Source organism: Pan troglodytes, chromosome 3 (assembly GCF_028858775.2).
Source record: "Pan troglodytes isolate AG18354 chromosome 3, NHGRI_mPanTro3-v2.0_pri, whole genome shotgun sequence".
Classification (NCBI taxonomy): Eukaryota; Metazoa; Chordata; class Mammalia; order Primates; family Hominidae; genus Pan; species Pan troglodytes.
Window position 1 is genome coordinate 89,543,130 of NC_072401.2, and position 23,670 is coordinate 89,566,799.

At 39.8% G+C, this 23,670-nt stretch overlaps 1 protein-coding gene across 8 annotated transcripts in view; it reads right to left on the reverse strand.

Annotated features, from left to right (window-relative positions):
- ABCG2 (ATP binding cassette subfamily G member 2) overlaps positions 1-23,670 on the reverse strand; it is a 142,983-nt gene that overhangs the window by 83,094 nt on the left and 36,219 nt on the right. For 4 of the 8 annotated variants that reach the window (XM_054683180.2, XM_054683181.2, XM_054683182.2 and 1 more), the window contains one exon: positions 20,046-20,200. The exons of the other annotated variants lie outside the window; for them this stretch is intronic. In XM_054683180.2, the coding sequence (XP_054539155.1) occupies positions 20,046-20,059 (14 nt within the window). In that variant the 5' untranslated portion in view covers positions 20,060-20,200. The remainder of the gene's footprint in view (positions 1-20,045; positions 20,201-23,670) is intronic. 8 annotated transcript variants of the gene reach the window in all.

Below are 23,670 nucleotides of genomic sequence, written 5' to 3' on the forward strand. Positions count from 1 at the left end.
TTATTTGATTGTCTCCTGTTCTTCCTCATGTTTTCAATGCCGTCTTCACATTTTAAAACATTTCAAGCAGAGTTATTTACTTTAATTCTGATAATTATAATATCCAAAGTCTTTGTGTTTCTGGTTGTATTATCTAGGGCTTGCTTGATCTCTTTTTTTATTATTATGAATTTTTTGTTGGCTGCCTCTCTGTAGAAATTCTTTGAGGATTGAGGAGGATACATTTATCTGGGAAAGTTTGTGTTTGCTTTAAGACACCTGGGAATATTACCCATCCTGACAGCCTTTGAATTACAGACATGTGGGGCCCAGCATGATGGCATGTGCCTGTAATCCCAGCTACTCAGAAGGTCGAGGCAGGAGGATCACTTGAGGCCAAAGGAGTTCCGGGCCACAGTGTGCTCTGATTGTGCCTGCAAGTGGATTCTGCACTCCAGCCTGGGCAACATGGCAAGACCCCATCTCTAAAATAAAATAAATAAGGCTGGGTGCGGTGGCTCATGCCTGTAATCCCAGCACTTGGGAGGCCAAGGCACATGGATCACCTGAGGTCAGGAGTTCGAGACCAGCCTGGCCAACATGGTGAAACTCCATGTCTACTAAAAATACAAAAATGAGCTGGGCATGGTGGCAGGTGCCTGTAATCCCAGCTACTCGGGAGGCTGAGGCAGGATAATCCTTGAACTCGGGAAGCAGAGGTTGCAGTGAGCCAAGATCACACCACTGCCCTCCAGCCTGGGCAACAAGAGCAAAGCTCCGTCACACACACACACACACAAAATTGCTGGGCGTAGTGGCTCATGCCTATAATCCCAGCACTTTGGGAGGCGGAGCTGGGCAGATCACCTGAGACCAGCCTGGCCAACCTGGTGAAACCCCGTCTCTTCTAAAAATACAAAAATGAACCAGGCACAGTGGCACCCGCCTGTAATCCCAGCTTACTCAGGAGGCTGAAGAAGGAGAATCGCTTGAACCAAGGAGGCAGAGGTTGCAGTGAGCCAAGTCACGCCACTGCACTCCAGCCTGGGAGACAGAGCAAGACTCTGTCTCAGGGAAAAAAAAAAAAATTAATTAATTAATTAAATTAATAAGTAAATAAAGTATAGACTTGTGGTTTTTCAATCATACAAAGAATGTAGATTCAGATCCCAAACCACTTAAGATCTGGTCAGTGGCTACAAATTCTTAGAGGAGGCTTTATTTCTTCTTTTTTTAAACTTCCATTCATAGCCCAGCCCAAGATGGAAATGTATTCTCTATTTTGCAGGAGGGGTTTTTTTCTGGCTTGCCCATTCTGAGCTCCAGACAGTATGCATGAAGATAAACTTTCATTCTGTGTGGATTCAGGGCTTTGTTCCCTGTCTTCTCTGTGTAGTGAACTTTTTAGGTCATAAATAGCATTGTAGGGCTGAAGGCACACAGGGACTTTGAAGGGTAGCTTAATTGCCTGGTCTCTGCTCCTGTTCCATTACTGATCTTAGTGGACTCATCTAAACATTGAAAAGCAGTTTTTAACACATTAAGTATTTTTCATTATTATGTAGGTCAAGTGGTTTCAGGATTTCTAACACTGCAATATTGCTAAAAATGGAAGTCCTCAATTGTATTGGTCATCATATTCACTTTTTCTTGTTATTATGGAAATTTTGAAACATCTCCAAAGTAGAAAGTATAGTATGACAAACCCCTGTGTATCAATCTTCAACTAGTGGCCAATCTTTGTTTCACTGATACCTGCCTTTTTTCCCTCTTTCCCACAGATTATTTTGAAACAAATTTCAGAAAGCAAACTACTACACAATTGATTTACTTAGGAAATGGAATTATGTTCTGTGTGATTGCATCTAAATAGTTTCATTAACCACATCCTTTTGCCTTCCATTGTTTACTGTAAAATTATGAATCTAAAAACTTGAGTAGATTCAGGTCCAATCACTTGACAATAATGCATTCTAGGTGTTGTATACTTCCATTAGGAAGCTCCGAATGCCTAATTTTATTCATAACTATTTTCAGATATCTATAAAAGATATGGATTCTATTTTTCAAGCAAACCCCAACACTATTATCACATCTAAACAATGGACAATTTATTTTTACATTTATTTTATTTTGGTGGAAGTGCCAGGGATTGAAATTTTCTCAATAGCATGAAATATCCAGTCATTGTTCAAATATCTCTAATTTTTGGCCAGGCATGGTGGCTCATACCTGTAATCCCAACACTTTGGGAGGCTGAGATGGGAAGATCACTTTAGCCCAGGAGTTTGAGAACAGCCCGGGAAATGTAGCGAGACCCTGTCGCTACAAGAAAAAAGAAAACAAATATCACTGATTGTCTCATAATTTTTAATGTTTAAATTTTCAAATCAAAATCCAAATAATGTCCATATTACTTTTGGCCGATGTGTCTCAGACTTGTTTAGTTAAAGGATCCCACTCACACTCTCTTATTTCCCCCTTACAGTTTGTTATGGACAGAAGTGTGTCCTTGAGAAATTCATGTTGAAGTGCTATCTTCAATACCTCAGAATGTGACTGTATTTGTAGACACGGTTTTTGAAGAAGTGATTAAATTAAATGAGGTCTTTAGGGTGGGCCTTAATCCAACCTGACTGGTGTTTTTTTTTTTTTTTTCTTTTTCTTTTACTTTAAGTTCTGGGGTATCTGTGCAGAATGTGCAGGTTTGTTACATAGGTATATACATGCCATGGTGGTTTGCTGTACCTATCAACCCGTCATCTAGGTTTTAAGCCCCGGATGCATTAGGTATTTGTCCTAATGCTTTCCCTCTCCTTGCTCCCTACTCCCCAACAGGCCCTGGTGTGTGATGTTCCCCTCCCTGTGTCCATGTGTTCTCACTGTTCAACTCTCACCTATGAGTGAAAACATGCAGTGTTTGGTTTTCTGTTCCTGTGTTACTTTGCTGAGAATGATGGCTTCCAGCTTCATCCATGTCCCTCCAAAGGACATGAACTCATTCTTTTTTATGGCCACATAGTATTACAGACATGCGCCACCACGCCCAGGTAATTTTGTAATTTTAGTAGAGACAGACAGGGTTTCTCCATGTTGGTCAGGCTGGTCTGGAACTCCTGACCTCAAGTGATCCACCCGCCTCAGCCTCCCAAAGTGCTGGGATTACAGGCGTGAGCCACCATGCCCGGCTGATGATAGTTTCTTTTGCTGTGCAGAAGCTCTTCAGTTTACTTAGATCCCATTTGTCAATTTTGGCTTTTGTTGCAATTGCTTTCGGTGTTTTTGTCATGAAGTCTTTGCCCATGCCTGTGTCCTGAATGGTATTGCTTAGGTTTTCTCCTAGAGTTTTTATGGTTTTGGGTTTTACATTTAAGTCTTTAATCTATCTTGAGTTAATTTTTGTATAAGGTGTAAGGAAGGAGTCCAGTTTCAGTTTTCTGCATATGGCTAAGCCAGTTTTCCCAGCACCATTTATTAAATAGGGAATCCCTCCCCATCGCTTGTTTTTGTCAGGTTTGTGGTGTTCTTATATGAAGAGGAAATTCGGAAACACGAAGAGACACAGTGAGAAAACAAATTTCTGTTGTTTAAATCAAGTATTATACTTTATTATGGCAGCCCAGCAAACTACTACACAATTGATTTACTTAAGAAACAGATTGTTATGTTCTACATGATTGCGTCTTAATAGTTTCATTAACCACATCCTTTTGCCTTCCATTGTTTACTGCAAAATTATAAATCTAAAAACTTGGGTAGATTCAAGTCCAATCATTTGACAAGAGTACATCCTAGGTGTTGTATACTTCCATTAGGAAGCTCCAAATGCCTGATTTTCTCTCTTCTTTTGATGATTATTACTAGACCCATTAAGTATTTCATTAGGGGTTACAAATGTGTAGTAGGCTAAATTTATAATTCCTTCTTCATTTATTAGCTGGAAATTTTATTTAAAGAGAACACTTCATTAAGAATTTGTTCACCTCAAGGTCCAGTATGTTCAAAACAGGCAGAGTAACTGCTAGATTCTTTTCTTTTATTCGTTTTCAAAATAACAAGTGTGATTCTATATCACAATCCAAAGGTGACTGGCCAATGAATTGTTTATCTTCATAGACTCATGGATTTAAACACATAATGTATTTACTACATTGCAGTTATTCTTATTGATTCCCAAAATATCTTGGCCAGTGGAAGGCCCTTCAAATTGCCTTCAAGTTAGTAGTCTCCGCGTGCATTCTTGCTTTCTAGCATAACAACATGTTCCAGGCTCATTTTTCATTTCCTGCCTCAGATCTGGAACCAACCATTTATCTAAGAAGCTCTTATGCCTTTGAGTGAGAAATAGCATTTAAGAAGCATAATTTGTATTCTTCTATTTTATTTCTGAAACAAAAATATCTGAAGCAAGCACGGCATTATGTTATGATTGGATAATGGTTGTGGGGATACTACAGACATTTGCTATGTTATTCATCCTTTGTGTATGTCATGTTTCCAATACTCCATATATAACAACCCTTGTGAAAAATTCCTCACAGAGTTCTCTACAGAAAAATGTTTCTCCTGATGTACTGATAGTAATGATTAGAAAATTAGTCCGTAAATGCTCTGTCTACAGATCTAATTTTTGTGTTTAATTATTATGATTATTCTCGTTTTTTTTTCTTTTTTTGTGGAGACAGGGTCTTGCCATGTTACCCAGGCTTGTCTTGAACTCCTGGAATCAAGCAATCTACCTGCCTTGGCCTCACAAAATGCTGGGATTACAGGTGTGAGCCACTGTACCCAGCCTGATATGATTATTGATTATTCTTAACCCAGTATTTACTGATATCATTTCCTCCTCTCCTGTTCTCTTTATAATTAATCTTTTTATCTCATGTCATCTTTTATCAACTCCTTTAATGAAAGCTATTAACTTACTTTCAATAGGCAGATAATAAATACAGTAATGAAACCAAAGAGAATGCTTTCTTTGTGTGTGTGTGTGACAGAGTCTCACTCTTTCACTCAGGTTGGAGTGTGATGGCCCAGTTACAGCACACTACAGCCCCAACCTCCTGCACTCAGGTGATCCTCTCACCTCAGCCTCTCACATAGCTGGGACCATAGGCACATGCCAGCACACCTGGCTAATTTTTTTTTTTTTTTGTAAATACAGGGTCTCAATATGTTCCCCAGACTGGTCTTGAGCTCCTGGACTCAAGCAGTCCTCTCGTCTTGGCCTCCTACTTCTGGGATTATAGGTATAAGCCACTGTACCCACCCTCTACAAATTTTAAAGTAAATCTAATTTTAAATGTCACATCTTCCCTAATAATGAAATATGCTTATTCTATACTTAATTTCCTGAAGTGATAGTATTTCTCTATGAGCCATAAATGGTGTCAAGTTATAGCAAGTATTCTCCACCATTAAAGAAGTCAGGTTAGATAATGTCCACGAACATTAGTTGAAAAATACTACTTAACACCAAAACCCAGCTAATCAAAAGAGATTAAAAGAGCTATGGAAAAGAGAAGCAAAAAGACTGGTAACACATTAAATACATTTATATAAAAATGAATGGCCGGGCGCAGTGGCTCACGCCTGTAATCCCAGCACTTTGGGAGGCCAAGGTGGGCGGATCACAAGGTCAGGAGATCGAGACCATTCTGGCTAATACGGTGAAACCCTGTCTCTACTAAAAATACAAAAAAAATTAGCCGGCGTGGTGGCGGGCGCCTGTGGTCCCAGCTACTCCGGAGGCTGAGGCAGGAGAATGGCGGGAACCCAGGAGGCGGAGCTTACAGTGAGCCGAGATTGGCCACTGCACTCCAGCCTGGGCGACAGAGTGAGACTCCGTCTCAAAATAAAAAAAATTTTAAAAAAGGAAGAATATTACCCTTGTGGAAATTATGATTATATTGTAGAACATAATTGAAATATTATAAACAAATATTTTTATGTAATAAAAACTAAGCGGGAGAGACAGGAGGTGGAACAAGATCACTGAATTGGAGCCTCCATCAATTGTCCTCCCCACGGGAACACCAAATTGAACCACTATCCACCCCAAAAAGCACCTTCACAAGCACCAAAAATCAGATGAACGATCATAGTATGGGTTTTAACTTCATATCATTGAAAGCAACACTGAAGAGGGTAGGAAAGACAGTCTTGAATTGCGGACACCACCCCTCCCCAATCTCTCTCGGCAGTGGCCGCATACCATGGAGAGAGAATCTGTGTGTTGGGGGAGGGAGAGCACAGTGATTATGGGACTTCGCATTGCAACTCAGTGCTGCCCTGTCTCAGTGGAAAGAACACAGGGCAGAATCAATGCTGATGAAGACAGCATTTAGACCAGAGGTAACCAGAGGGAATTTGCCTATCCCAGTTGTCAGGACCAGAGTTCCAGCAAGCCTTATCACCGTGAACTAAAGTGCTCTGGGGTTCTAAATAAACTGGAAAGGCAGAATAGGCCACGAAAACAGCAATTCCTGGAAAAGTTTTGGTGCTATGCTGGGCTCAAAACCAGTGGACTTGAAGGGCAACATGACCTAGTGAGACACCAGCTAGGGCAGCTAAGGGAGTGCTTGCACCAACCCTTACCCAAGCTCAGGCAGTGCAGCTCACAGCTCTGGGAGAAACTCCTCCCTTCCACTTGAGCAGCGGCAAGGGAAGAGTAAAGATGACTTTGTCTTGCAACTTCAATACCAGCTCAACCACAGTAGAATAGGGAACCAGTCAGAGTTGTGAGGCCCTAGCTCTTGGATAACATTTCTAGAAACACCCTGAGCCAAAAGGGAAATTGCTGCCTTGAAGGGAAAAACACAGTCCTGGCAGGATTTATCACCTGCTGACCAAAGAGCCCTTGGGCCCTCAATAATCAGTAGCGGTACCCAGGCAGTACTTGTTGTAGGCACGGGGTGAGACTCAGAGACTTGCTGGCTTAAGCTGTGACTCAGCACATTCCTAGCTGTGGTGGCTATGGGGAGGGGCTACTTCTGCTTAAGAAAAGGAGTACTCTCAAGTGTAATGAAGACTTTGTCTTGCAGCGTAGGTACCAGCTCAGCGCAGTGAGGTAGAGCACCAAATGGGCTCTTGGGGTCCCTGATTCCAGGCCTTGGTTCTTAAACAATATTTCGGGACCTGCCCTAAGCCAGAGGGGAGCCCTCTGCCTGAAGGGAGAGTCCCAAACCTAGCAGTATTCAATACAAGCTGACTGAAGAACCCTGGGGCAGGCAGTACTTGCCACAGGCCTGGGACAGTACTGGGCAGTAGGGAGAGACTCCTCTGCTTGTGGAAATGAGAGGGAAGTGCGAAGGACTTTGTCTTATTGCTTGGGCTCCAGCACAGCCTCAGTGGAATACAGAACCTGGTAGATTCCTAAGTTTTCCAACTGCAGTCCCTGGCTCCCAGACGACATCTATGGACCTGCCCAGGACAGGGAGAACTTGCTGCCCTGAAGGGACGGACACAACCTGGCCGACTTCACCACCTGCTGATTGTCGAACCCTAACACCTTGAGTCAACATAGGTGGTAGACAGGCAGTGGTTACCATGGGCCTTAGGCAACACCCAGTGCTATGCTGGCTTTAGGTCTGACCTAGTGCAGTCCCAGTGGTGGTAGCCACAGGGGTGCTTGTGTTACCCCTCTCCTAGCTCCAGGCGGCTGAGCACAGAGAGAGAGAGACTCCATTTGTTTGGGAGAACATAAAGGAAGAGAACAAGAGTCTCTGCCTGGTAATTCAGAGAATTCTTCCGCATCTTATCCAAGACCACAAGATTTTACCTCTGTGAGTCTGCAAGAGCCACAACGCAACAGGGCTTGGGGTGCCTCCTAATGAAGATATGACTACAGTGACAAAAAACTTAGATTACAACACCCAACTCCCACCATACACCTGGAAAGCCTTCCCAAGAAGGATAGGTACAAACAGGCCCAGACTACAATAAATACTTATTTTCAATGCTCAGATGCTGATGAACATCCTCAAGCATCAAAACCAACCAGGAAAACATGACCTCACTAAATGAACTAAATAAGGCACCAAGGACAAATCATGGAGAGACAGAGAGATATGACCTTTCTTTCAAACAGAAAATTCAAAATAGCTGTTTTCAGGAAATTCAATGAAATTCAGGATAACACAAAGAAGGAATTTACAATCCTATTTATAGGAATCAGAGTCCTAAAAATGTAACAAAACAATTGAAATAACTAAAAGGAATCAAACAGAAATTATGGAGTTGAAAAATGCAATTGACATACTGAATAATGCATCAGAGGATTTTAATAGCAGAATTGATTAAGCAGGGAAATAATGAGTGAGCTTGAAGACAGGCTATTTGAAAATACACAGGCAGAGAACACATGCACACATAAAGAATAAAACAGAATGAAGCATGCCAACAAAATCTAGAACATAGCCTGAAAGGGACAAAGCTAAGAGTTATTGGCCTTAAAAAGGAGGTAGAGAGAGGGGGGTAGAAATTTATTCAAAGGACAATAACAAAGAACTTTCCAAAACTAGCGAAAAATATCAATATTCGAGTAAAAGGAGGTTACAGAACACCAAGCAGATTTAACCCAAATAAGATTACCTCAAGATATTTAATAATCAAACTTCCAAAGATAAAGGATCCTAAAAGCAGCAAGAGAAAGGAAATCAGTAACATATAATGGAGCTCTAATATTCCTGGCAGCAGACTTTTCAGTGGAAATCTACAAGCCAGGAGAGAGTGACATGACATATTTAAAGTGCTAAAGGAAAAAAACTTGGATCCTAGGATGGTATGTCTGGAGAAAACACCCTTCAAATATGGAAAAATAAAGACTTCCCCAGATAAACAAAAACTGAGGAATTTTATGAACACCAGGCCTATCTTACAAGAAATGATAAAGGGAGTACTGCAATCTAAAAGAAAAAAACATTGGCCAGGTACAGTGGCTCATGCCTATAATCCCAGCACATGGGAGGCCAAGGCAGGAGAATTGTGTGAGCCCAGGAGTTCAAGACCAGCCTGGAAAATATAATGAGACCTTGCCTCTACAAAAAAAAATTTTTAATTTTTAAATTTTTTTATGGAAATGGTGGTGTGCACCTGTAGTAGCAGCTAGCTACTCAGGAGGCTGAGGTGGGGGGGGATCACTTTAGCCCAGAAAGTATAGGTTGCAGTGAGCTGAGATCATGCCACTGCACCCTAACCTAGCTAACAGAGTGAGACCCTGTCTCAAAATAAAAGGTATAATAAATAAGGAAAAAGAAGAAAAGAATGTTAATGAGCAATAAGGGATCACCTGAAGGTACAAAACTTACTGGTAATAATAAGTACACAGAAAACCACAGAATATTATAACACTGTAATTGCAAAGTGTAAACTACTCATATTTTGAGTAGAATGACTAAAAGATAAACCAATGAAAATAACTACAACAATTTTTCAAGACATAAAAAGTGCAATAAGATATAAATAGAAAAAAACAAAAAGCTAAAAAGTGAGGGGATAGAGTTAAGTGTAGCATTTTTATTCGTTTTCTCTTTGCTTGTTAGTTTGTTTATGCAATCAGTGTTAGGTTGTCATCAGTTTAAAAGAATGGGCTAGCCGGCGCGGTGGCTCACGCCTGTAATCCCAGCACTTTGGGAGGCTGAGGTGGGCGGATCATGAAGTCAGGAGTTCAAGACCAGCCTGGCCAACATGGTGAAACCCCATCTCTACTAAAAATACAAAAACTAGACGAGCATGGTGGTGCGTGCCTGTAATCCTAGCTACTTGGGAGGCTGAGGCAGGAGAATCGCTTGAACCTAGGAGGCAGAGGTTGCAGTGAGCCAAGACCGTGCCACTGCACTCCAGCCTGGTGACAGAGCAAGACTCCATCTCAAAAAAAAAAAAAAAAAAAAGAATGGGCTGTAAGATATTATTTGAAGCCAGGCATGGTGACTCATGTATGTAATTCCAGCACTTTGGGAAGCTGAGGCAGAAGGATTGCTTGAGCCCAAGACTTCAAGATCAGCCTAGGCAACAGAGGGAGACCCCATACCTACAAAAAATAAAAGAAATAGCCTGGTGTGGTGGTGCACATCTGTGCTGCCAGCTAATCAGAAGGCTGAGGTAAGAAGGTCACTTCAGCCCAGGAGGTTGGGGTTGCAGGTAGCTGTGATTACACCACTGCACTACAGCCTGGGTGACAGAGTGAGACCCTGTGTCAAAATGTATATATTATTTGCAAGCCTCATAGTAACCTCAGATCAAAAAAGATACAACAGATACACAAAAACTAAAAAGAAATTAAAACATACTGCCAGAGAAAATCACTTTCACTAAAAGAAAGGAATGAAGATAAGAAAAAAACAACAACAACCATAAAACAACAAAATGGCAGGACTGAGTCCTTACTTATCAATAATAACATTGAATGTAAATGGACCAAATTCTCCAATAAAAAGATAGAGAGTTGTCAAATGGAATAAAAAAACAAAACTCAATGATCTGTTGACTACGAGAAACACTTCACCTATAAAGACACACATAAACTGAAAGTAAAGAAATGGAAAAAGACACTTCATACCAATAGAAACCTAAAAAGAGAAGATGTAGCTATATATACGTAAGACAAAAAAATCGAAAAGACCATTATATAATGATAAAGGGGTCAATTCAGCAAGAAGATATAACAATTGTAAACATGTATGTACCCAACACTGCAGCACCCAAATATATAAAGCAAATATTATTAGAGCTAAAGAGAGAAATACACTCCAATATGATAACAGCTGGAGACTTCAACACCCCACTCTCAGCATTGGACAGATCTTCCAGACAGAAAATCAACAAAGAAAAATTGAACTTAATCTGCACAATACAGCAAATGAAACTAATAGATATTTACAGAACATTTATCCAACAGCTACAGAATACACATTCTTCTCCTCAGCCATGGATCTTTCTCAAGGATAGACCATATGTTAGGCCACAAAGCAAGTCTTTAAACATTCAAAAAAAAAAGATCACAATTACCTCAGGTATCTTCTCTGACCACAATGGAATAAAACTAGAAATCAACAACAAGAGGAATTTTGGAAACTATACAAATACATGGAAATTAAACAACATGCTCCTGAATGACTAGTGGGTCAATGAAGAAACTAGTAAGAAAATTAAAAATTTTCTTGAAACAAATGATAATGGAAATACAACATAGAAAAACCTATAGGATACAGCAAAAGGAGTACTAAGAGGGAAGTTTATATATGCATCTACATAAAAAGGTAGAAAAACAGCCAGGCTTGGTGGCTCACGCCTGTAATCCTAGCACTTTGGGAGGCCGAAGCAGGCAGATCATGAGGTCAGGAGATTGAGATCATCCTGGCTAACAGAGTGAAACCCCGTCTCTACTAAAAATACAAAAAATTAGCTGGGCATGGCAGCGGGCACCTGTAGTCCCAGCTACTCAAGAGGCTGAGGTAGGAGAATCACTTGAACCCAGGAGGCGGAGGTTGCAGTGAGCCGAGATTGCACCACTGCACTCCAGCCTGGGCAACAGAGTGAGACTCTGTCTCAAAAAAAAAAAAAAAAAAAAAGTGGAAAAACTTCAAATAAACAACCAAACTGTGCGTCTTAAAGAACTAGGAGAGGAAGGGCAAACCAAACCCAAAACTGGTAGAAGAAGAGAAATTATGAAGATCAGGGCGAAATAAATGAAACTGAAACAAAGAAAACAACAGACAAAATCAATGAAAGTTGGTTTTTTGAAAAGTTAAACAAAATTGACAAACCTTTAGCCAGACTAATGAAGAAAAAAAGAGAAAAGAAACAAATAAATAAAATCAGAGATGAGAAAGGAGACACAACAACTGATACTGCAGGAATTCAAAGGATCGTTAGAGTCACTATAAGCAACCATATGAGAATAAATTGGAAAACCTAGAAGAAATAAATTCCTGAATACACACAACCAAGAATGAACCATAATGAAATCCAAAATGTGAACAGACTAATAACAAGTAACAAGATTGAAGCCATAATAAAAAGTCTCCTAGCAAAGAAAAGCTCAGAACCCAATGACTTCACTGCTGAATTCTAGCAAACATTTAAGGAAAAATGCCAATTCTACCAAAACTATTCCAAAAAATAGAGGAAGAGGGAATAATTCAAAACTCATCCTATGAGGCCAGTGTTACCTTGATGCCAAAACCAGACAAAGACACATCAAAAAAAAAAAAAAAACTACAAGCCAGTATCCTTGATGAATATTGATGAAAAAATCCTTAACAAAATACTAGCAAATCAAATTCAACAATACATTGAAAACATCATTTATCATGACCAAATAGGGTTTATCCCAGTGATGCAAAGATGGTTCAACATATACAAATCCATCAATGTCATACATCATATCAATAGAATGAAGGACAAAGACATGATTATTAAAACAGATGCTGAAAAAGCATTTGCTAACATTCAACATCCCTTCATGATAAAAAACCTCCAAAAAACTGGGTATAGAAAGAATATTCCTCAACATAATAAAAGCCATATACAACAGACCCACAGCTAGTATCATACTGAATGGGGAGAAATTGGAAGCCTTTTCTCTAAGATCTGGAACAAAACAAGGATGCCCACTTTCACCACTGTTATTCAGCATAGTACTGGAAGTCCTATTTAGAGCAATCAGATAAGAGAAAAAAATAAAGGGCATCCAAACTGAAAAGGAGGAAGTCAAATTATCTTTGTTGGCAGATGATATGATCTCATATTTGGAAAAACTAAAGACTCCAGCAAAAAACTATTAGAACTGACAAATTCAGTAAAGTTGCAGGATACAAAATCAACATACAAAAAATCAGTAGCATTTCTATATGTCAGTAGCAAACAATCTAAAAAATCAAGAAAGTAATCCCATTTACAATAGCTACAAATAAAATAGCTAGGAATTAACTTAATCAAAGGAGTAAAATATCTTTACAATGAAAGTGATAAAATAGCAATGAAAGAAATTGAAGAGGACACCAAAAATGGAAAGATATTCCATGTTCATAGACTGGAAGAATCATTGTTGTTAAAATGTCACATTACTCAAAGAAATCTACAGATTCAATGCAATCCCCATCAAAATACCAATGGCATTTGTCATAAGAATAGAAAAACAAATTCTAAACTTTATATGGAACCTCAAAAGACCCACAATAGGCAAAGCCATCCTGAGCAAAAAGAACAAAACTAGAAAAAACACATTACCTGACATCAAATTATAGTACAGAGCTATAATAACCAAAATGGCAAGGTACTGACATAAAAACACATAGACGAATAAAACAGAATAGAGAAACCAGAAACAATTCCATACATCTTCAGTAAATTCATTTTTGACAAAGGTCCCAAGAACATACAGTGGGAAAAGAATATCTCTTCAATAAATGATGCTGGGAAAACTGGGTATCTATATTCAGAAGAATGAATCTAGACCCCTATCTCTTACCATATACAAATATCAAATCAAAATGGATTAAAAATTTAAATATAAGACCTCATGGATGGGCGAGGTGGCTCACGCCTGTAATCCCTACACTTTGGGAGGTCAAGGTGGGTGGATCACCTGAGGTTGGGAGTTTGATACCAGCCTGGCCAACATGATGAAACCCTATCTCTGCTAAAAATACAAAACATTAGCCGGGCGTGGTTGTGGGCACCTGTAATCCTAGCTACTCGTGAGGCTGAGGGAGGAGAATTGCTTGAACTCAGGAGGCAGAGGTTGCAGTGAGCTGAGATCGTGCCACTGCACTGCAGCCTGGGCAACAACAGTGAAACTCTGTCAAAACAAAACAAAACTCAAACTACGAATCTATAAAAGAACACATTGAGGAAGATCTCCAGGATATTGAACTGGACAACAGTTTTTTTGAGTAATACCCCATGAGCACAGGCAACTAAAGCAAAAATGGATAAATGGGATCACATCAAGTTAAAAACTTCTGCACAGCTAAGAAAATAATCAACAAAGTGAGGAGAGAATCCACAGAACCATATTAATGGGAGAAAATATTTGTAAACTACCCATCTGACAAGGGATTAATAATCAGAATGTATAAGGAACTGAAAAAAAACTCTATAAAAAACTAATAATCCAATTTAAAAATGGCCAAAATATCTGAACAGACATTTCTCAAAAAAAGACACACGAATGGCAAACAAGTAAATGAAAAGGTACTCATTATCATTAATCAGAGAAATGCAAATCAAAATTATCATGAGATATCATCTCATCCCAGTTAAAACAGTTTTTATCCAAAAGACAGGTAATAACAAATGCTGTCAAGAATGTGGAGGGAGAAAAGGGAACCCTTGTGCACTGTTGGTGGGAATACATATTAGTCCAACCACTATGGAGAATAGTTTGGAGGTTTCTCAAAAAACTAAAAATAGAACTTACATATGATCCAGGAATCCCACTGCTTGGTGTATACCCCCAAAAAAGGAAATCAGTATGACACAGAGATATCTGCACTCCCATGTTTATATTACAGCACTATTCAGAATAACCAAGATTTAGAAACAGCCTAAGTGTCCATCAGCAGATGAATGGATAAAGAAAATGTGCTGCTTATACACAACAGAATACTATTCAGCCACAAAAAAATTAGATCCTGGCATCTGCAACAATATAAATGGAATCGAAGGTCATTATGTCAAGTGAAATAAGTCAGGCACAGAAAGACAAACTTCTCATGTTCTCACTTGTTTGCATGAGCTAAAAAATCAAAACAAGTGAACTCATGGAGATAGAGTAGAATGGTGGTTAGGGGCCAGGTGCAGTGGCTTATGCCTGTAACCCCAACACTTTGGGAGGTTGATGTGGGAGAATCTCTTGAGTCTGTTTGAGACCAGCCTGGGCAACATAGTGAGACCCCATCTCTATTACATTTTTTTAAATGGTGGTTATAAGCACGGTTGGTGGCTCATGCCTGTAATGCCAGCAATTTGGGAAGCTGAGGCAGGCAGATCACTTGAGATCAGGAGTTTGAGACAAGCCTGGCTAACATGGTGAGATCCTGTCTTTACTAAAAATACAGAAATTTAGCTGGGCATGGTGGCAGGTGCCTGTAATCCCAGCTCCTCGGGATGCTGAGGCAGGGAGAATTGCTTGAACCCAGGAGGCAGAGGTTGCAGTGAACTGAGACTGCGCCACTGCACTCCAGCCTAGGAGATAGAGCGAGATTCTGTCTCCAAAAAAAAAAAAAAAAAAAGGTGGTTACCAGAGACTGGGAAGGTAGTGTGGCAGGGGAGAAGTGGGAAGTGGGGCTGGTTAATGGGTACAAAAATATAGTTAGATGGAATGAATAAGATCTAGTATTTGATAGCACAACTGGGTGATTACAGGCAACAGTAATTTATTGTATATTTAAAAATAACTAAAAAAATATACTTGGGTTGTCTGTGACACAAAGAAGGGATAAATGTTGACTAGGCGTGGTGGCTCATGCCTGTAATCCCAGCAGTTTGGGAGGCCGAGGTGGGCGGATCTCTTGAGGTCAGGAGTTCAAGACTAGCCTGGCCAACATGGTGAAACCCCATCTCTACTAAAAATACAAAAATTAGCCAGGCGTGGTGGTGGGTGCCTCTAATCCCAGCTACTCAGGAGGCTGAGGCAGGAGAATTGCTTGAACCCAGGAGGCAGAGGTTGCGGTGAGCCAAGATCATGCCATTGCACTCCAGCCTCGGCAATAGAGCAAGACTCCCTCTCAAAAAATAAAAAAATAAATAAAGGATAAATGCTTGAGGTGATGGATATCTCATTTATCCTGATGTGATTATTACATATTGTATGCCTGTGTCAAAATATCTCATGTACCCCATAAATATATACACCTACAATGTACCCACAAACATTAAAAATTATATTAAAGGGATGAGTTAATTTAACAATTTGTACTAAGAAAAGTGAATAGAGAAGACACCCTACCAAATGGGGCAGTTTCTTACCAATCTCTGAAAATATGCTATTAACAACACACACAAATATCTTTTGTATCCTATAGTGGTTCCAGCTACAGGCAGGATGTTTGGAAATGTCCAGTAGCATTTTTAGTCATCATAATATCTGGGATTGCTATTGGCATGTGTGGTCATGGGTTGGGGAGGGAAAGCATCCTGTAAAATAAGCAACAGTGTCATAGCCTAAAAAGCACTGCTAAATCCAATGTCATAATGATTTTCTCTTATGTTTTCTTGTAAGAGTTTCATAAGTTTAAGTCTTAGATTTAGGTTTTTGATCATTTTTGTATATAGTACTATATAAGGTAAGGGTCCAACTTTATTCTTTCATATGTGGCTATCCAGTTTTCCCAGCCTCATGTGTTGAAATATCTATCCTTTCCCGACTGAATTAGTCTTGGCACATTTGTTGAAAATCAATTGCCCACATATGCAAAGGTTTATTTCTGGTCTCTTTATTCTATTGTATTCGTCTAAACGTCTGTCTCTATGCCCATACGACACTATTTTAATTACAATTAACTTTGTTTTTTTTTAAATTTAATAGAGATGGGGTCTCACTATGTTGCCCAGACTGGTTACAAATTCCTGATCCTTCCACCTTGGCCTCCCAAAGAGCTGAGATTAGAAGCATGAGCCACCACACCCAGCCAGAACTTCGTAATAAGATTTAAAATCAGGAAGTGTGAGATTTCCAACTTTGTTATTCTTTTTCAAGATGATTTTGGCTATTCAGAGTCCCTTACAATTAATTTGAATTTTAGAATGGGTTTTTCTATTTCTACAAAAAATGGCCTTAGGAGCTAGATAGGATTGCGTTGAATCTGTAGACTGTGTTGGGTAGTATTGCCATCCTAACAATTTTAGATCTTCCAGGCTGCGCAGTGGCTCATGCCTGTAATCCCAGCACTTTGGAAGGCCAAGGCAGGCAGATTACTTGAGCTCAGGAGTTCAAGACCAGCCTGGGCAACATGGCAAAACCAGTCTCTACAAAATATACAAAAATTAGCTGGTCTTGGTGGTGCACGCCTGTAATCCCAGCTACTCAGAAGGCTGAGGTAGGAGAATCACCTGAACCTGGGAAGCAGAGGCTGCAACGAGCCAAGATTGCGCCACTGGACTCCAGCCTGGGTGACAGAAGCAAGACCATGTCTAAACAACAACAACAAAAACACAATATTAGATCTTCCAGTTCATGAACACAGGATGTCTTCATATTCATTTACATTTTCTTCAATCTCTTTCTGCAATGTTTTGAAGTTTGCAGTACACAAATCTTGCAGCTCCTTGGTTAAATTTATTTATAAGTATTTTACTCTTTTTGATGATATTATGACTTGAGTTGTTCTCTTAGTTTCCTTTTTGGATTGATTATTCATTGCTAGAGTATAAAATGCAACTAGGCCAGGTGCAATGACTCATGCCCAGGCCAAGAAGGGAGGATCAAGAGCTTGAGACCAGTCTGGGCAAAATAGTAACACACCTTCTCCACAAAAAATTTAAAAATGAGCTGGGCATGGTGGCACATGCTTGTATTCCCAGCCACTCAGGAGGCTGAGGCAGGAGAATCACTTGAGCCAAGGAGTTCAAGCCTGCAGTGAGTTATGATCATGCCACTGTACTCTAGCCTGGGCAACAGAGTGAGACCCTGCATCTAAAAATATAAATAAATAAATAAATAAATAAGAAATAAAATGCAACTGATTTTTCTGTGTTGATTTTGTATGCCTCTATTTTGCTGAATTTATTTAGTGGCTCTAATTTTCGTGTGTGGAGTCTTTAAGGTTTTCAACATAGAAGATTACAACATCTGTGAACAGAGATAATTTTACTTTCTCCTTTCCAATTTAAATGCCTTTCTTTTTGTTGCCTAATTTCTCTGGCTACAATTGCTAATACCATGTTGAATGTAACCAGCAAAATCAGGCACTTGTTAATAATCTTAAGCGAAAAACTTTCAGTTTGATGGTACCATTGATATGAAGTTAGCTCTGGGTTTTTCACACATGGTCTTTATCATGCTGAAGACGTTTCCTTCTATTCCTATTTAGGGTTTTTATCATTAAAAAGAATAGTACATTGTTAATGAACAAATGAATGAAGTTAGTTTAAAGGGGTATGAATGAATGAGGTTAGTTTAAAGGAACATACAAAAAGAAATGTACATGAGTCATAAATGCAAAGAAGGCATGGGGTGATTTGAGGTAAATATGCAAAGTCACCCCTTATATACTGAACACAATTCCTTTAACTGCAAGAGTTCTTGTTTGTTGGGTTTCTTTTTTCTTTTTAAAACAGTCTTTGAGGTAGATTTCTATTATTAAAGCCTGTTTTTATAGAGTTCAGAGTTCTTCCTTCCTTCTCTTTGATGCCTAATCTCCTTTATCTTCAGCCAGCAAATAAATCTCTAGTGCTATCAGGAAATACTGATTTTCTCACTTTATACCCCTGTTCTATCTGAACTCATCAGTCCCTAATCTCCGTTTGACCTCAAATCCAAGCCGTGGGCCTTCAGAAATGCTCTATAAAACCTGTTGTACAGGAATTGTAATTAAGTCATTCAACTATCCAGGAGTCTATTTACAAAATTAGGAGGGCATCTGATTAATTGCAAAGTCCCTTCCAATTCCACCAGTGCACGATTCCCTTGAAGATGAGTTACTCAGCTTGCTGAATTTAAAGGTTGCTAAACACTTGCAGTAGATTTCAAACTGTGTTCTGATAAGCCAAGGTTACTAAGTAGAGGATTTAGGGACTCCAAGACTTTTGTGGAAATATTGTTTCTAAAATATATTTTAACCATTAAGAAAATGAAAAGATGAGCCACAGACTGAGAGAAAATATTTACAAATCAAATATCAGATAACTTATATCCATAGTATAGACTTTTTTCCCACAAGTAAAAATATATACAACATGTACACATTTTTAGTTCCATCTGTAAACTAAATTTAAAATATAAATATTGCATGTGCCCTTTTCTAAACGTTCAGGATAGAGGACCAATTTTTATCCAGATTATATAAAGAACCATTACAACTCAATACCAAAACAAATAACTCAGTTTAAAAAAGGGCAAAAATTGGCCAGGCACGGTGGCTCACGCCTGTAATCCCAGCACTTTGGGAGGCTGAGGCAGGCGAATCACTAGGTCAGGAGATCGAGACCATCCTGGCTAACACAGTGAAACCCCATCTGTACTAAAAATACACACACACACACAAAATTAGCCAGGCATTGTGGAGGGTGCCTGTAGTCCCAGCTATTCGGGAGGCTGAGGCAGGAGAATGGCGTGAACCCAGGAGGCTGGAGTGCACTGGCGCGATTTTGGCTCACTGCTTGCAGTGCTCCAAGATCGCACCAGTGCACTCCAGCCTGGGCGACAGAGTGAGACTCCGTCTCAAAAAAAAAAAACAAAAAGGGCAAAAATTTACAAAGACATTTCACCTAAGATATGAATGGCCAACAAGTACATGAAAAGATGCTTGGCATCATTAGCCATTAGGTAAATACAAATTCAAACCATAATGAGATACCACTTCATACCCACTAAAATAGCTATAATCAAAAAGACCTACAATAACAGGTGTTGGCGAGATGATGTGGAGAAATTGAAATCTTCATACATTGCTGGTAGGAATTTAAAAATGATAAAATCACTTTGGAAAACAGTTTGGCAGTTTCTTTAAAAGCTAAACGTATGTTTAACATATGAATCAGCAAATTCATTTCTCAGAATCTGTCCAAGACAAATGACAGCCTATGTTTACACAAAGGGCTGTAAGCAAATGTTTTACAGTAGCATTATCCATGGCAGCTAAAAATTGGAAACCTGAATATACCCATCAACTGATAAGTGAATAAAGAAAATGTGGTATACTTATACAATAAAAAATCGTTCAGCAATCAAAATTAATGAAGTACTAATTCATGCTACAAGATGGATAAACCTCAAAAACATGCTAAGTATAATAAAAGTACAAAGCAATTATAGGATTCCATTTAATGAAACATGCAGAAAGGCAAATCTTTATAGCTAGAAAGTTGTCTGGGGCTTTGGGAGGCCGAGGTAGGCAGATTACCTGAGCTCTGGCATTCGAGACCAGCCTGGGCAACGTGGCAAAATCCAGGAAGCTGAGGAGACTGAGACATGAGAATCACTTGAACTCGGGAGGTGGAGGTTGCGGTGAGCCAAGATCGTGTCACTGCACTCCAGCCTGGGTGACAGAGCAAAACTCTGTGTCAAGAAAAAAAAAAAAGAAAGAAATTTGTTTGGGGTTTGGATGGGAAAGAAAAATGACTACAAATGGGCCTGAGGAATCTTTTGGGGGTGATAGAAATGTCCTTAAATTGGGTTCGTAATGACTATACTATTCTATATATTTATTTAAATTCACTGGATTGTATACTTACAAGAGGTGAAAATTTTGAGACCTAATTTCAATGAAGCTATTTTCCCTTCCCTTTCCTTTTCCCTTTCTTTTCCTTTTTTTGAGACGGAGTCTCGCTCCATCGCCCAGGCCCAGACTGGAGCGCAGTGGCGCAATCTCGGCTCACTACAAGCTCCACCTTCCAGGTTCAAGTGATTCTCCTGCCTCAGCCTCCCGAGTAGCTGGAATTATAGGCGCCCACCACCAAGCCCAGCTAATTTTTGTATTTTTAGAAGAGACGGAGTTTACCAGGTTGGCTAGGCTGGTCTCAAACTCCTGACCTCAGGTGATCCACCTGCCTCTGTCTCCCAATGTGCTGGGATTACAGGCATGAGCCACTATGTCTGGCCTTTTTTTTTTTAAACGGAGTCTTGCTCTGTTGCCCAGGTTGGAGTGCAGTGGCGCAATCTCGGCTCACTTCAACCTCTGCCTCCTGGGTTCAAGTGATTCTCCTGTCTCAGCCTCCCAAGTAGCTGGGATTACAAGCACCCACCACCTTGCCCAGCTAATTTTTTGTATTTTTAGTAAATACGGGGTTTTGCCATGTTGGCCAGGCTGGTCTCAAACTCCTGACCTCTGGTGATCCACCCGCCTCAGCCTCCCAAAGTGCTGGGATTACAGGCGTGAGCCACCGTGCCCAGCCAAAGCTATTTTTTTAAAAGCCAATAAGTGACAATGTGCCCTTTCAAAATATATTAAAAGTATATAATTATTTATTTAAAACATTTAACAATTTGTATAAAAACATATTTACCATGCCTTCTCACGTACTATATACTGAAGTTTAACATATTGGGAACGTATATGTTAACTTGTGCTATTTTTATTGGTATCTCAGAATAAATCTTCCTTTGCCATGTCTGTTTAATCAGAACTGTAAAATTATAAGATGAACAAAACAACACAACACAAAAACCTAAAATCATTTCTGACTGCTAGTACATGAGTGAGATTTTTTCTCAATATTGTTCGATCAAAACAAATACAGAAATAAATTTCAGAGGCTTACTACAGCTGAAATCAGTGAACCTTTCTCACAAGGTTTTTGTGCTAAAAATACTGTTTTCACTGTATAATTTCCTGATAAGCAAATGTTATAATTTTAGCACCTAAAGTACTTGCATCAATAACTATATTATTATTTTTATATATTATGGTTATGTAATTAATTTTTAAGAGGTTTCTGTTGCTAAAACAAAAAGTATCTGAATTATCCTGGATCATAGGCAATACAATGATATCAAGCTCAACTACATTTTTGCTAGTAGGCTGATTAGAAACAAATTTAGTTGAAAAGAATACCTTAATATCCTGTAAGGCTGCCATGAATGTAGATGGGATTTTACTTCATATAGCAAAGATTTGAATTTTTTATTTTATTTTATTTTATTTTGAGACAGAGTCTTGCTCTGTTGCCCAGGCTGGAGTGCCATGGCATGATCTTGGCTCACTGCAACCTCCACTTCCTGGATTCAAGCGATTCTCATGCCTCAGCCTCCCGAGTAGCTGGGACTACAGGCATCTGCCACCACACCTGGCTAATTTTTGTATTTTTAATAGAGATGGGGTTTCACCATGTTGGCCAGACTGGCCTTGAACTCCTGACCTCACATGATCTGCCCACCTCGGCCTCCCAACCTAATGGGATTACAGGCGTAAGCTACCATGCCCGGCCAAAGGTTTGAATTTTAAAAAAACATTTTCAAAAAATCAGATGTTCCATTTCCTTTTTCACCTGACATTTCATAGAAACAGAGTGCTCTTTGCCGTTTCCTCTTTCCTGTTGGCTGGAATTCAAGCCCAGGGACTGGAGTTCCTGTAGCTACCCTGGACTGTGAAATGACTTTGAGAATGGAAGTCGCATATGGCAAAGCAACAAGACAGAAGGAGTGTGGGTGCGGCCGGGCACTGTGGCTCACGCCTGTAATCTCAGCACTTTGGGAGGCCGAGGCGGGCGGATCACGAGGTCAGGAGATAGAGACCATCCTGGCTAACATGGTGAAACCCCGTCTCTACTAAAAATACAAAAAATTAGCAGGGCTTGGTGGCAGGCGCCTGTAGTCCCAGCTACTCGGGAGGCTGAGGCAGGAGAATGGCGTGAACCTGGGAGGCGGAGCTTGCAGTGAGCCGAGATCTGGCCACTGCACTCCAGCCTGGGCGACAGAGCCAAACTCCGTCTCAAAAAAAAAAAAAAAAAAAGGAGTGTGGGTGCTTGAAACAATGAAATTGCTATACTGTCTTTGGAGTGACTGCTTCTATATTTCTTGAACATGAAATAAATAAATGTCTATTTTTTTCTTCCACTGTCTTACAGCTAAACTTGATCCTGAGATAGGAGTGGTTCAGACAGAAAGAGCTGTAGGCACGAAGGCTGACACAGGAAAGCGCTTGGCATCTTGAAAAGATAGCAAGGTAAATGTAGCTGGAGTACCAGTAATGTGAGGGAAAATGGTAGGAGACAGGGCGGGAGTTAATGGGGAGCCCGATGGTGTAAGTCCTGGTGGCTCACTGAGACTTTGAGCTTTAATTTAGATGTGGGAAGCCATCAGAGAATTTTGAGAAGAAAAACGACCCAACTGGTCTATGTTTTAAAGGAATCTCTTTGTGGAGAATAGACTTATGCCAATGCTTAGAAGTCATCATATGAGTAAAATGAGTATTTATTACAATATTCTCTATACTTCTTTTACACATTTAAAATATTCTACCGCCAGGCCTGGGGGCTCACACCTATAATCCCAGTGCCTTAGGAGGCTAAGGTGGGAGGATCTCTTGAGGCCAGGAGTTCAAGGCTGCAGTGAGCTGTGATGGCACCACTGCACTCCAGCATGGGAAACAGAGTGAGACCCTGTCTCTAAAAATAAAATATTCCAGATTATAAAATTTCATGGAAAACTGATCACAGTCACATTTATTAACTGGCCAAAGCTAAAACTGTATCTTTTATAACTAATTTTACTGTAACATATCAGAATAAAGAATGTGTTAACTTAGAAGGGTTTGTTCCGGGCTATCCAGAAAACAGATAGGGTCCATATAATATGTGGTCGGCTTGTTAGCAGCAGAAGGTATCCTAGTCACATGGCACCAAAATATGTTAGTAGCGGCCAATCCACACAGGTCTGCAGCAACCTCAGTTCTTGCCTTTTCAGAAGAAAGAATTCGACAGAGGAGCATAAGGCAGAGTGACAGAGCAAGACAACTTTTAGAGCAGGAGTAAAAGTTTATCAAAAAGCTTTAGGGCAGTAATGAAAGGAAATAAAGTACACTTGGAAGA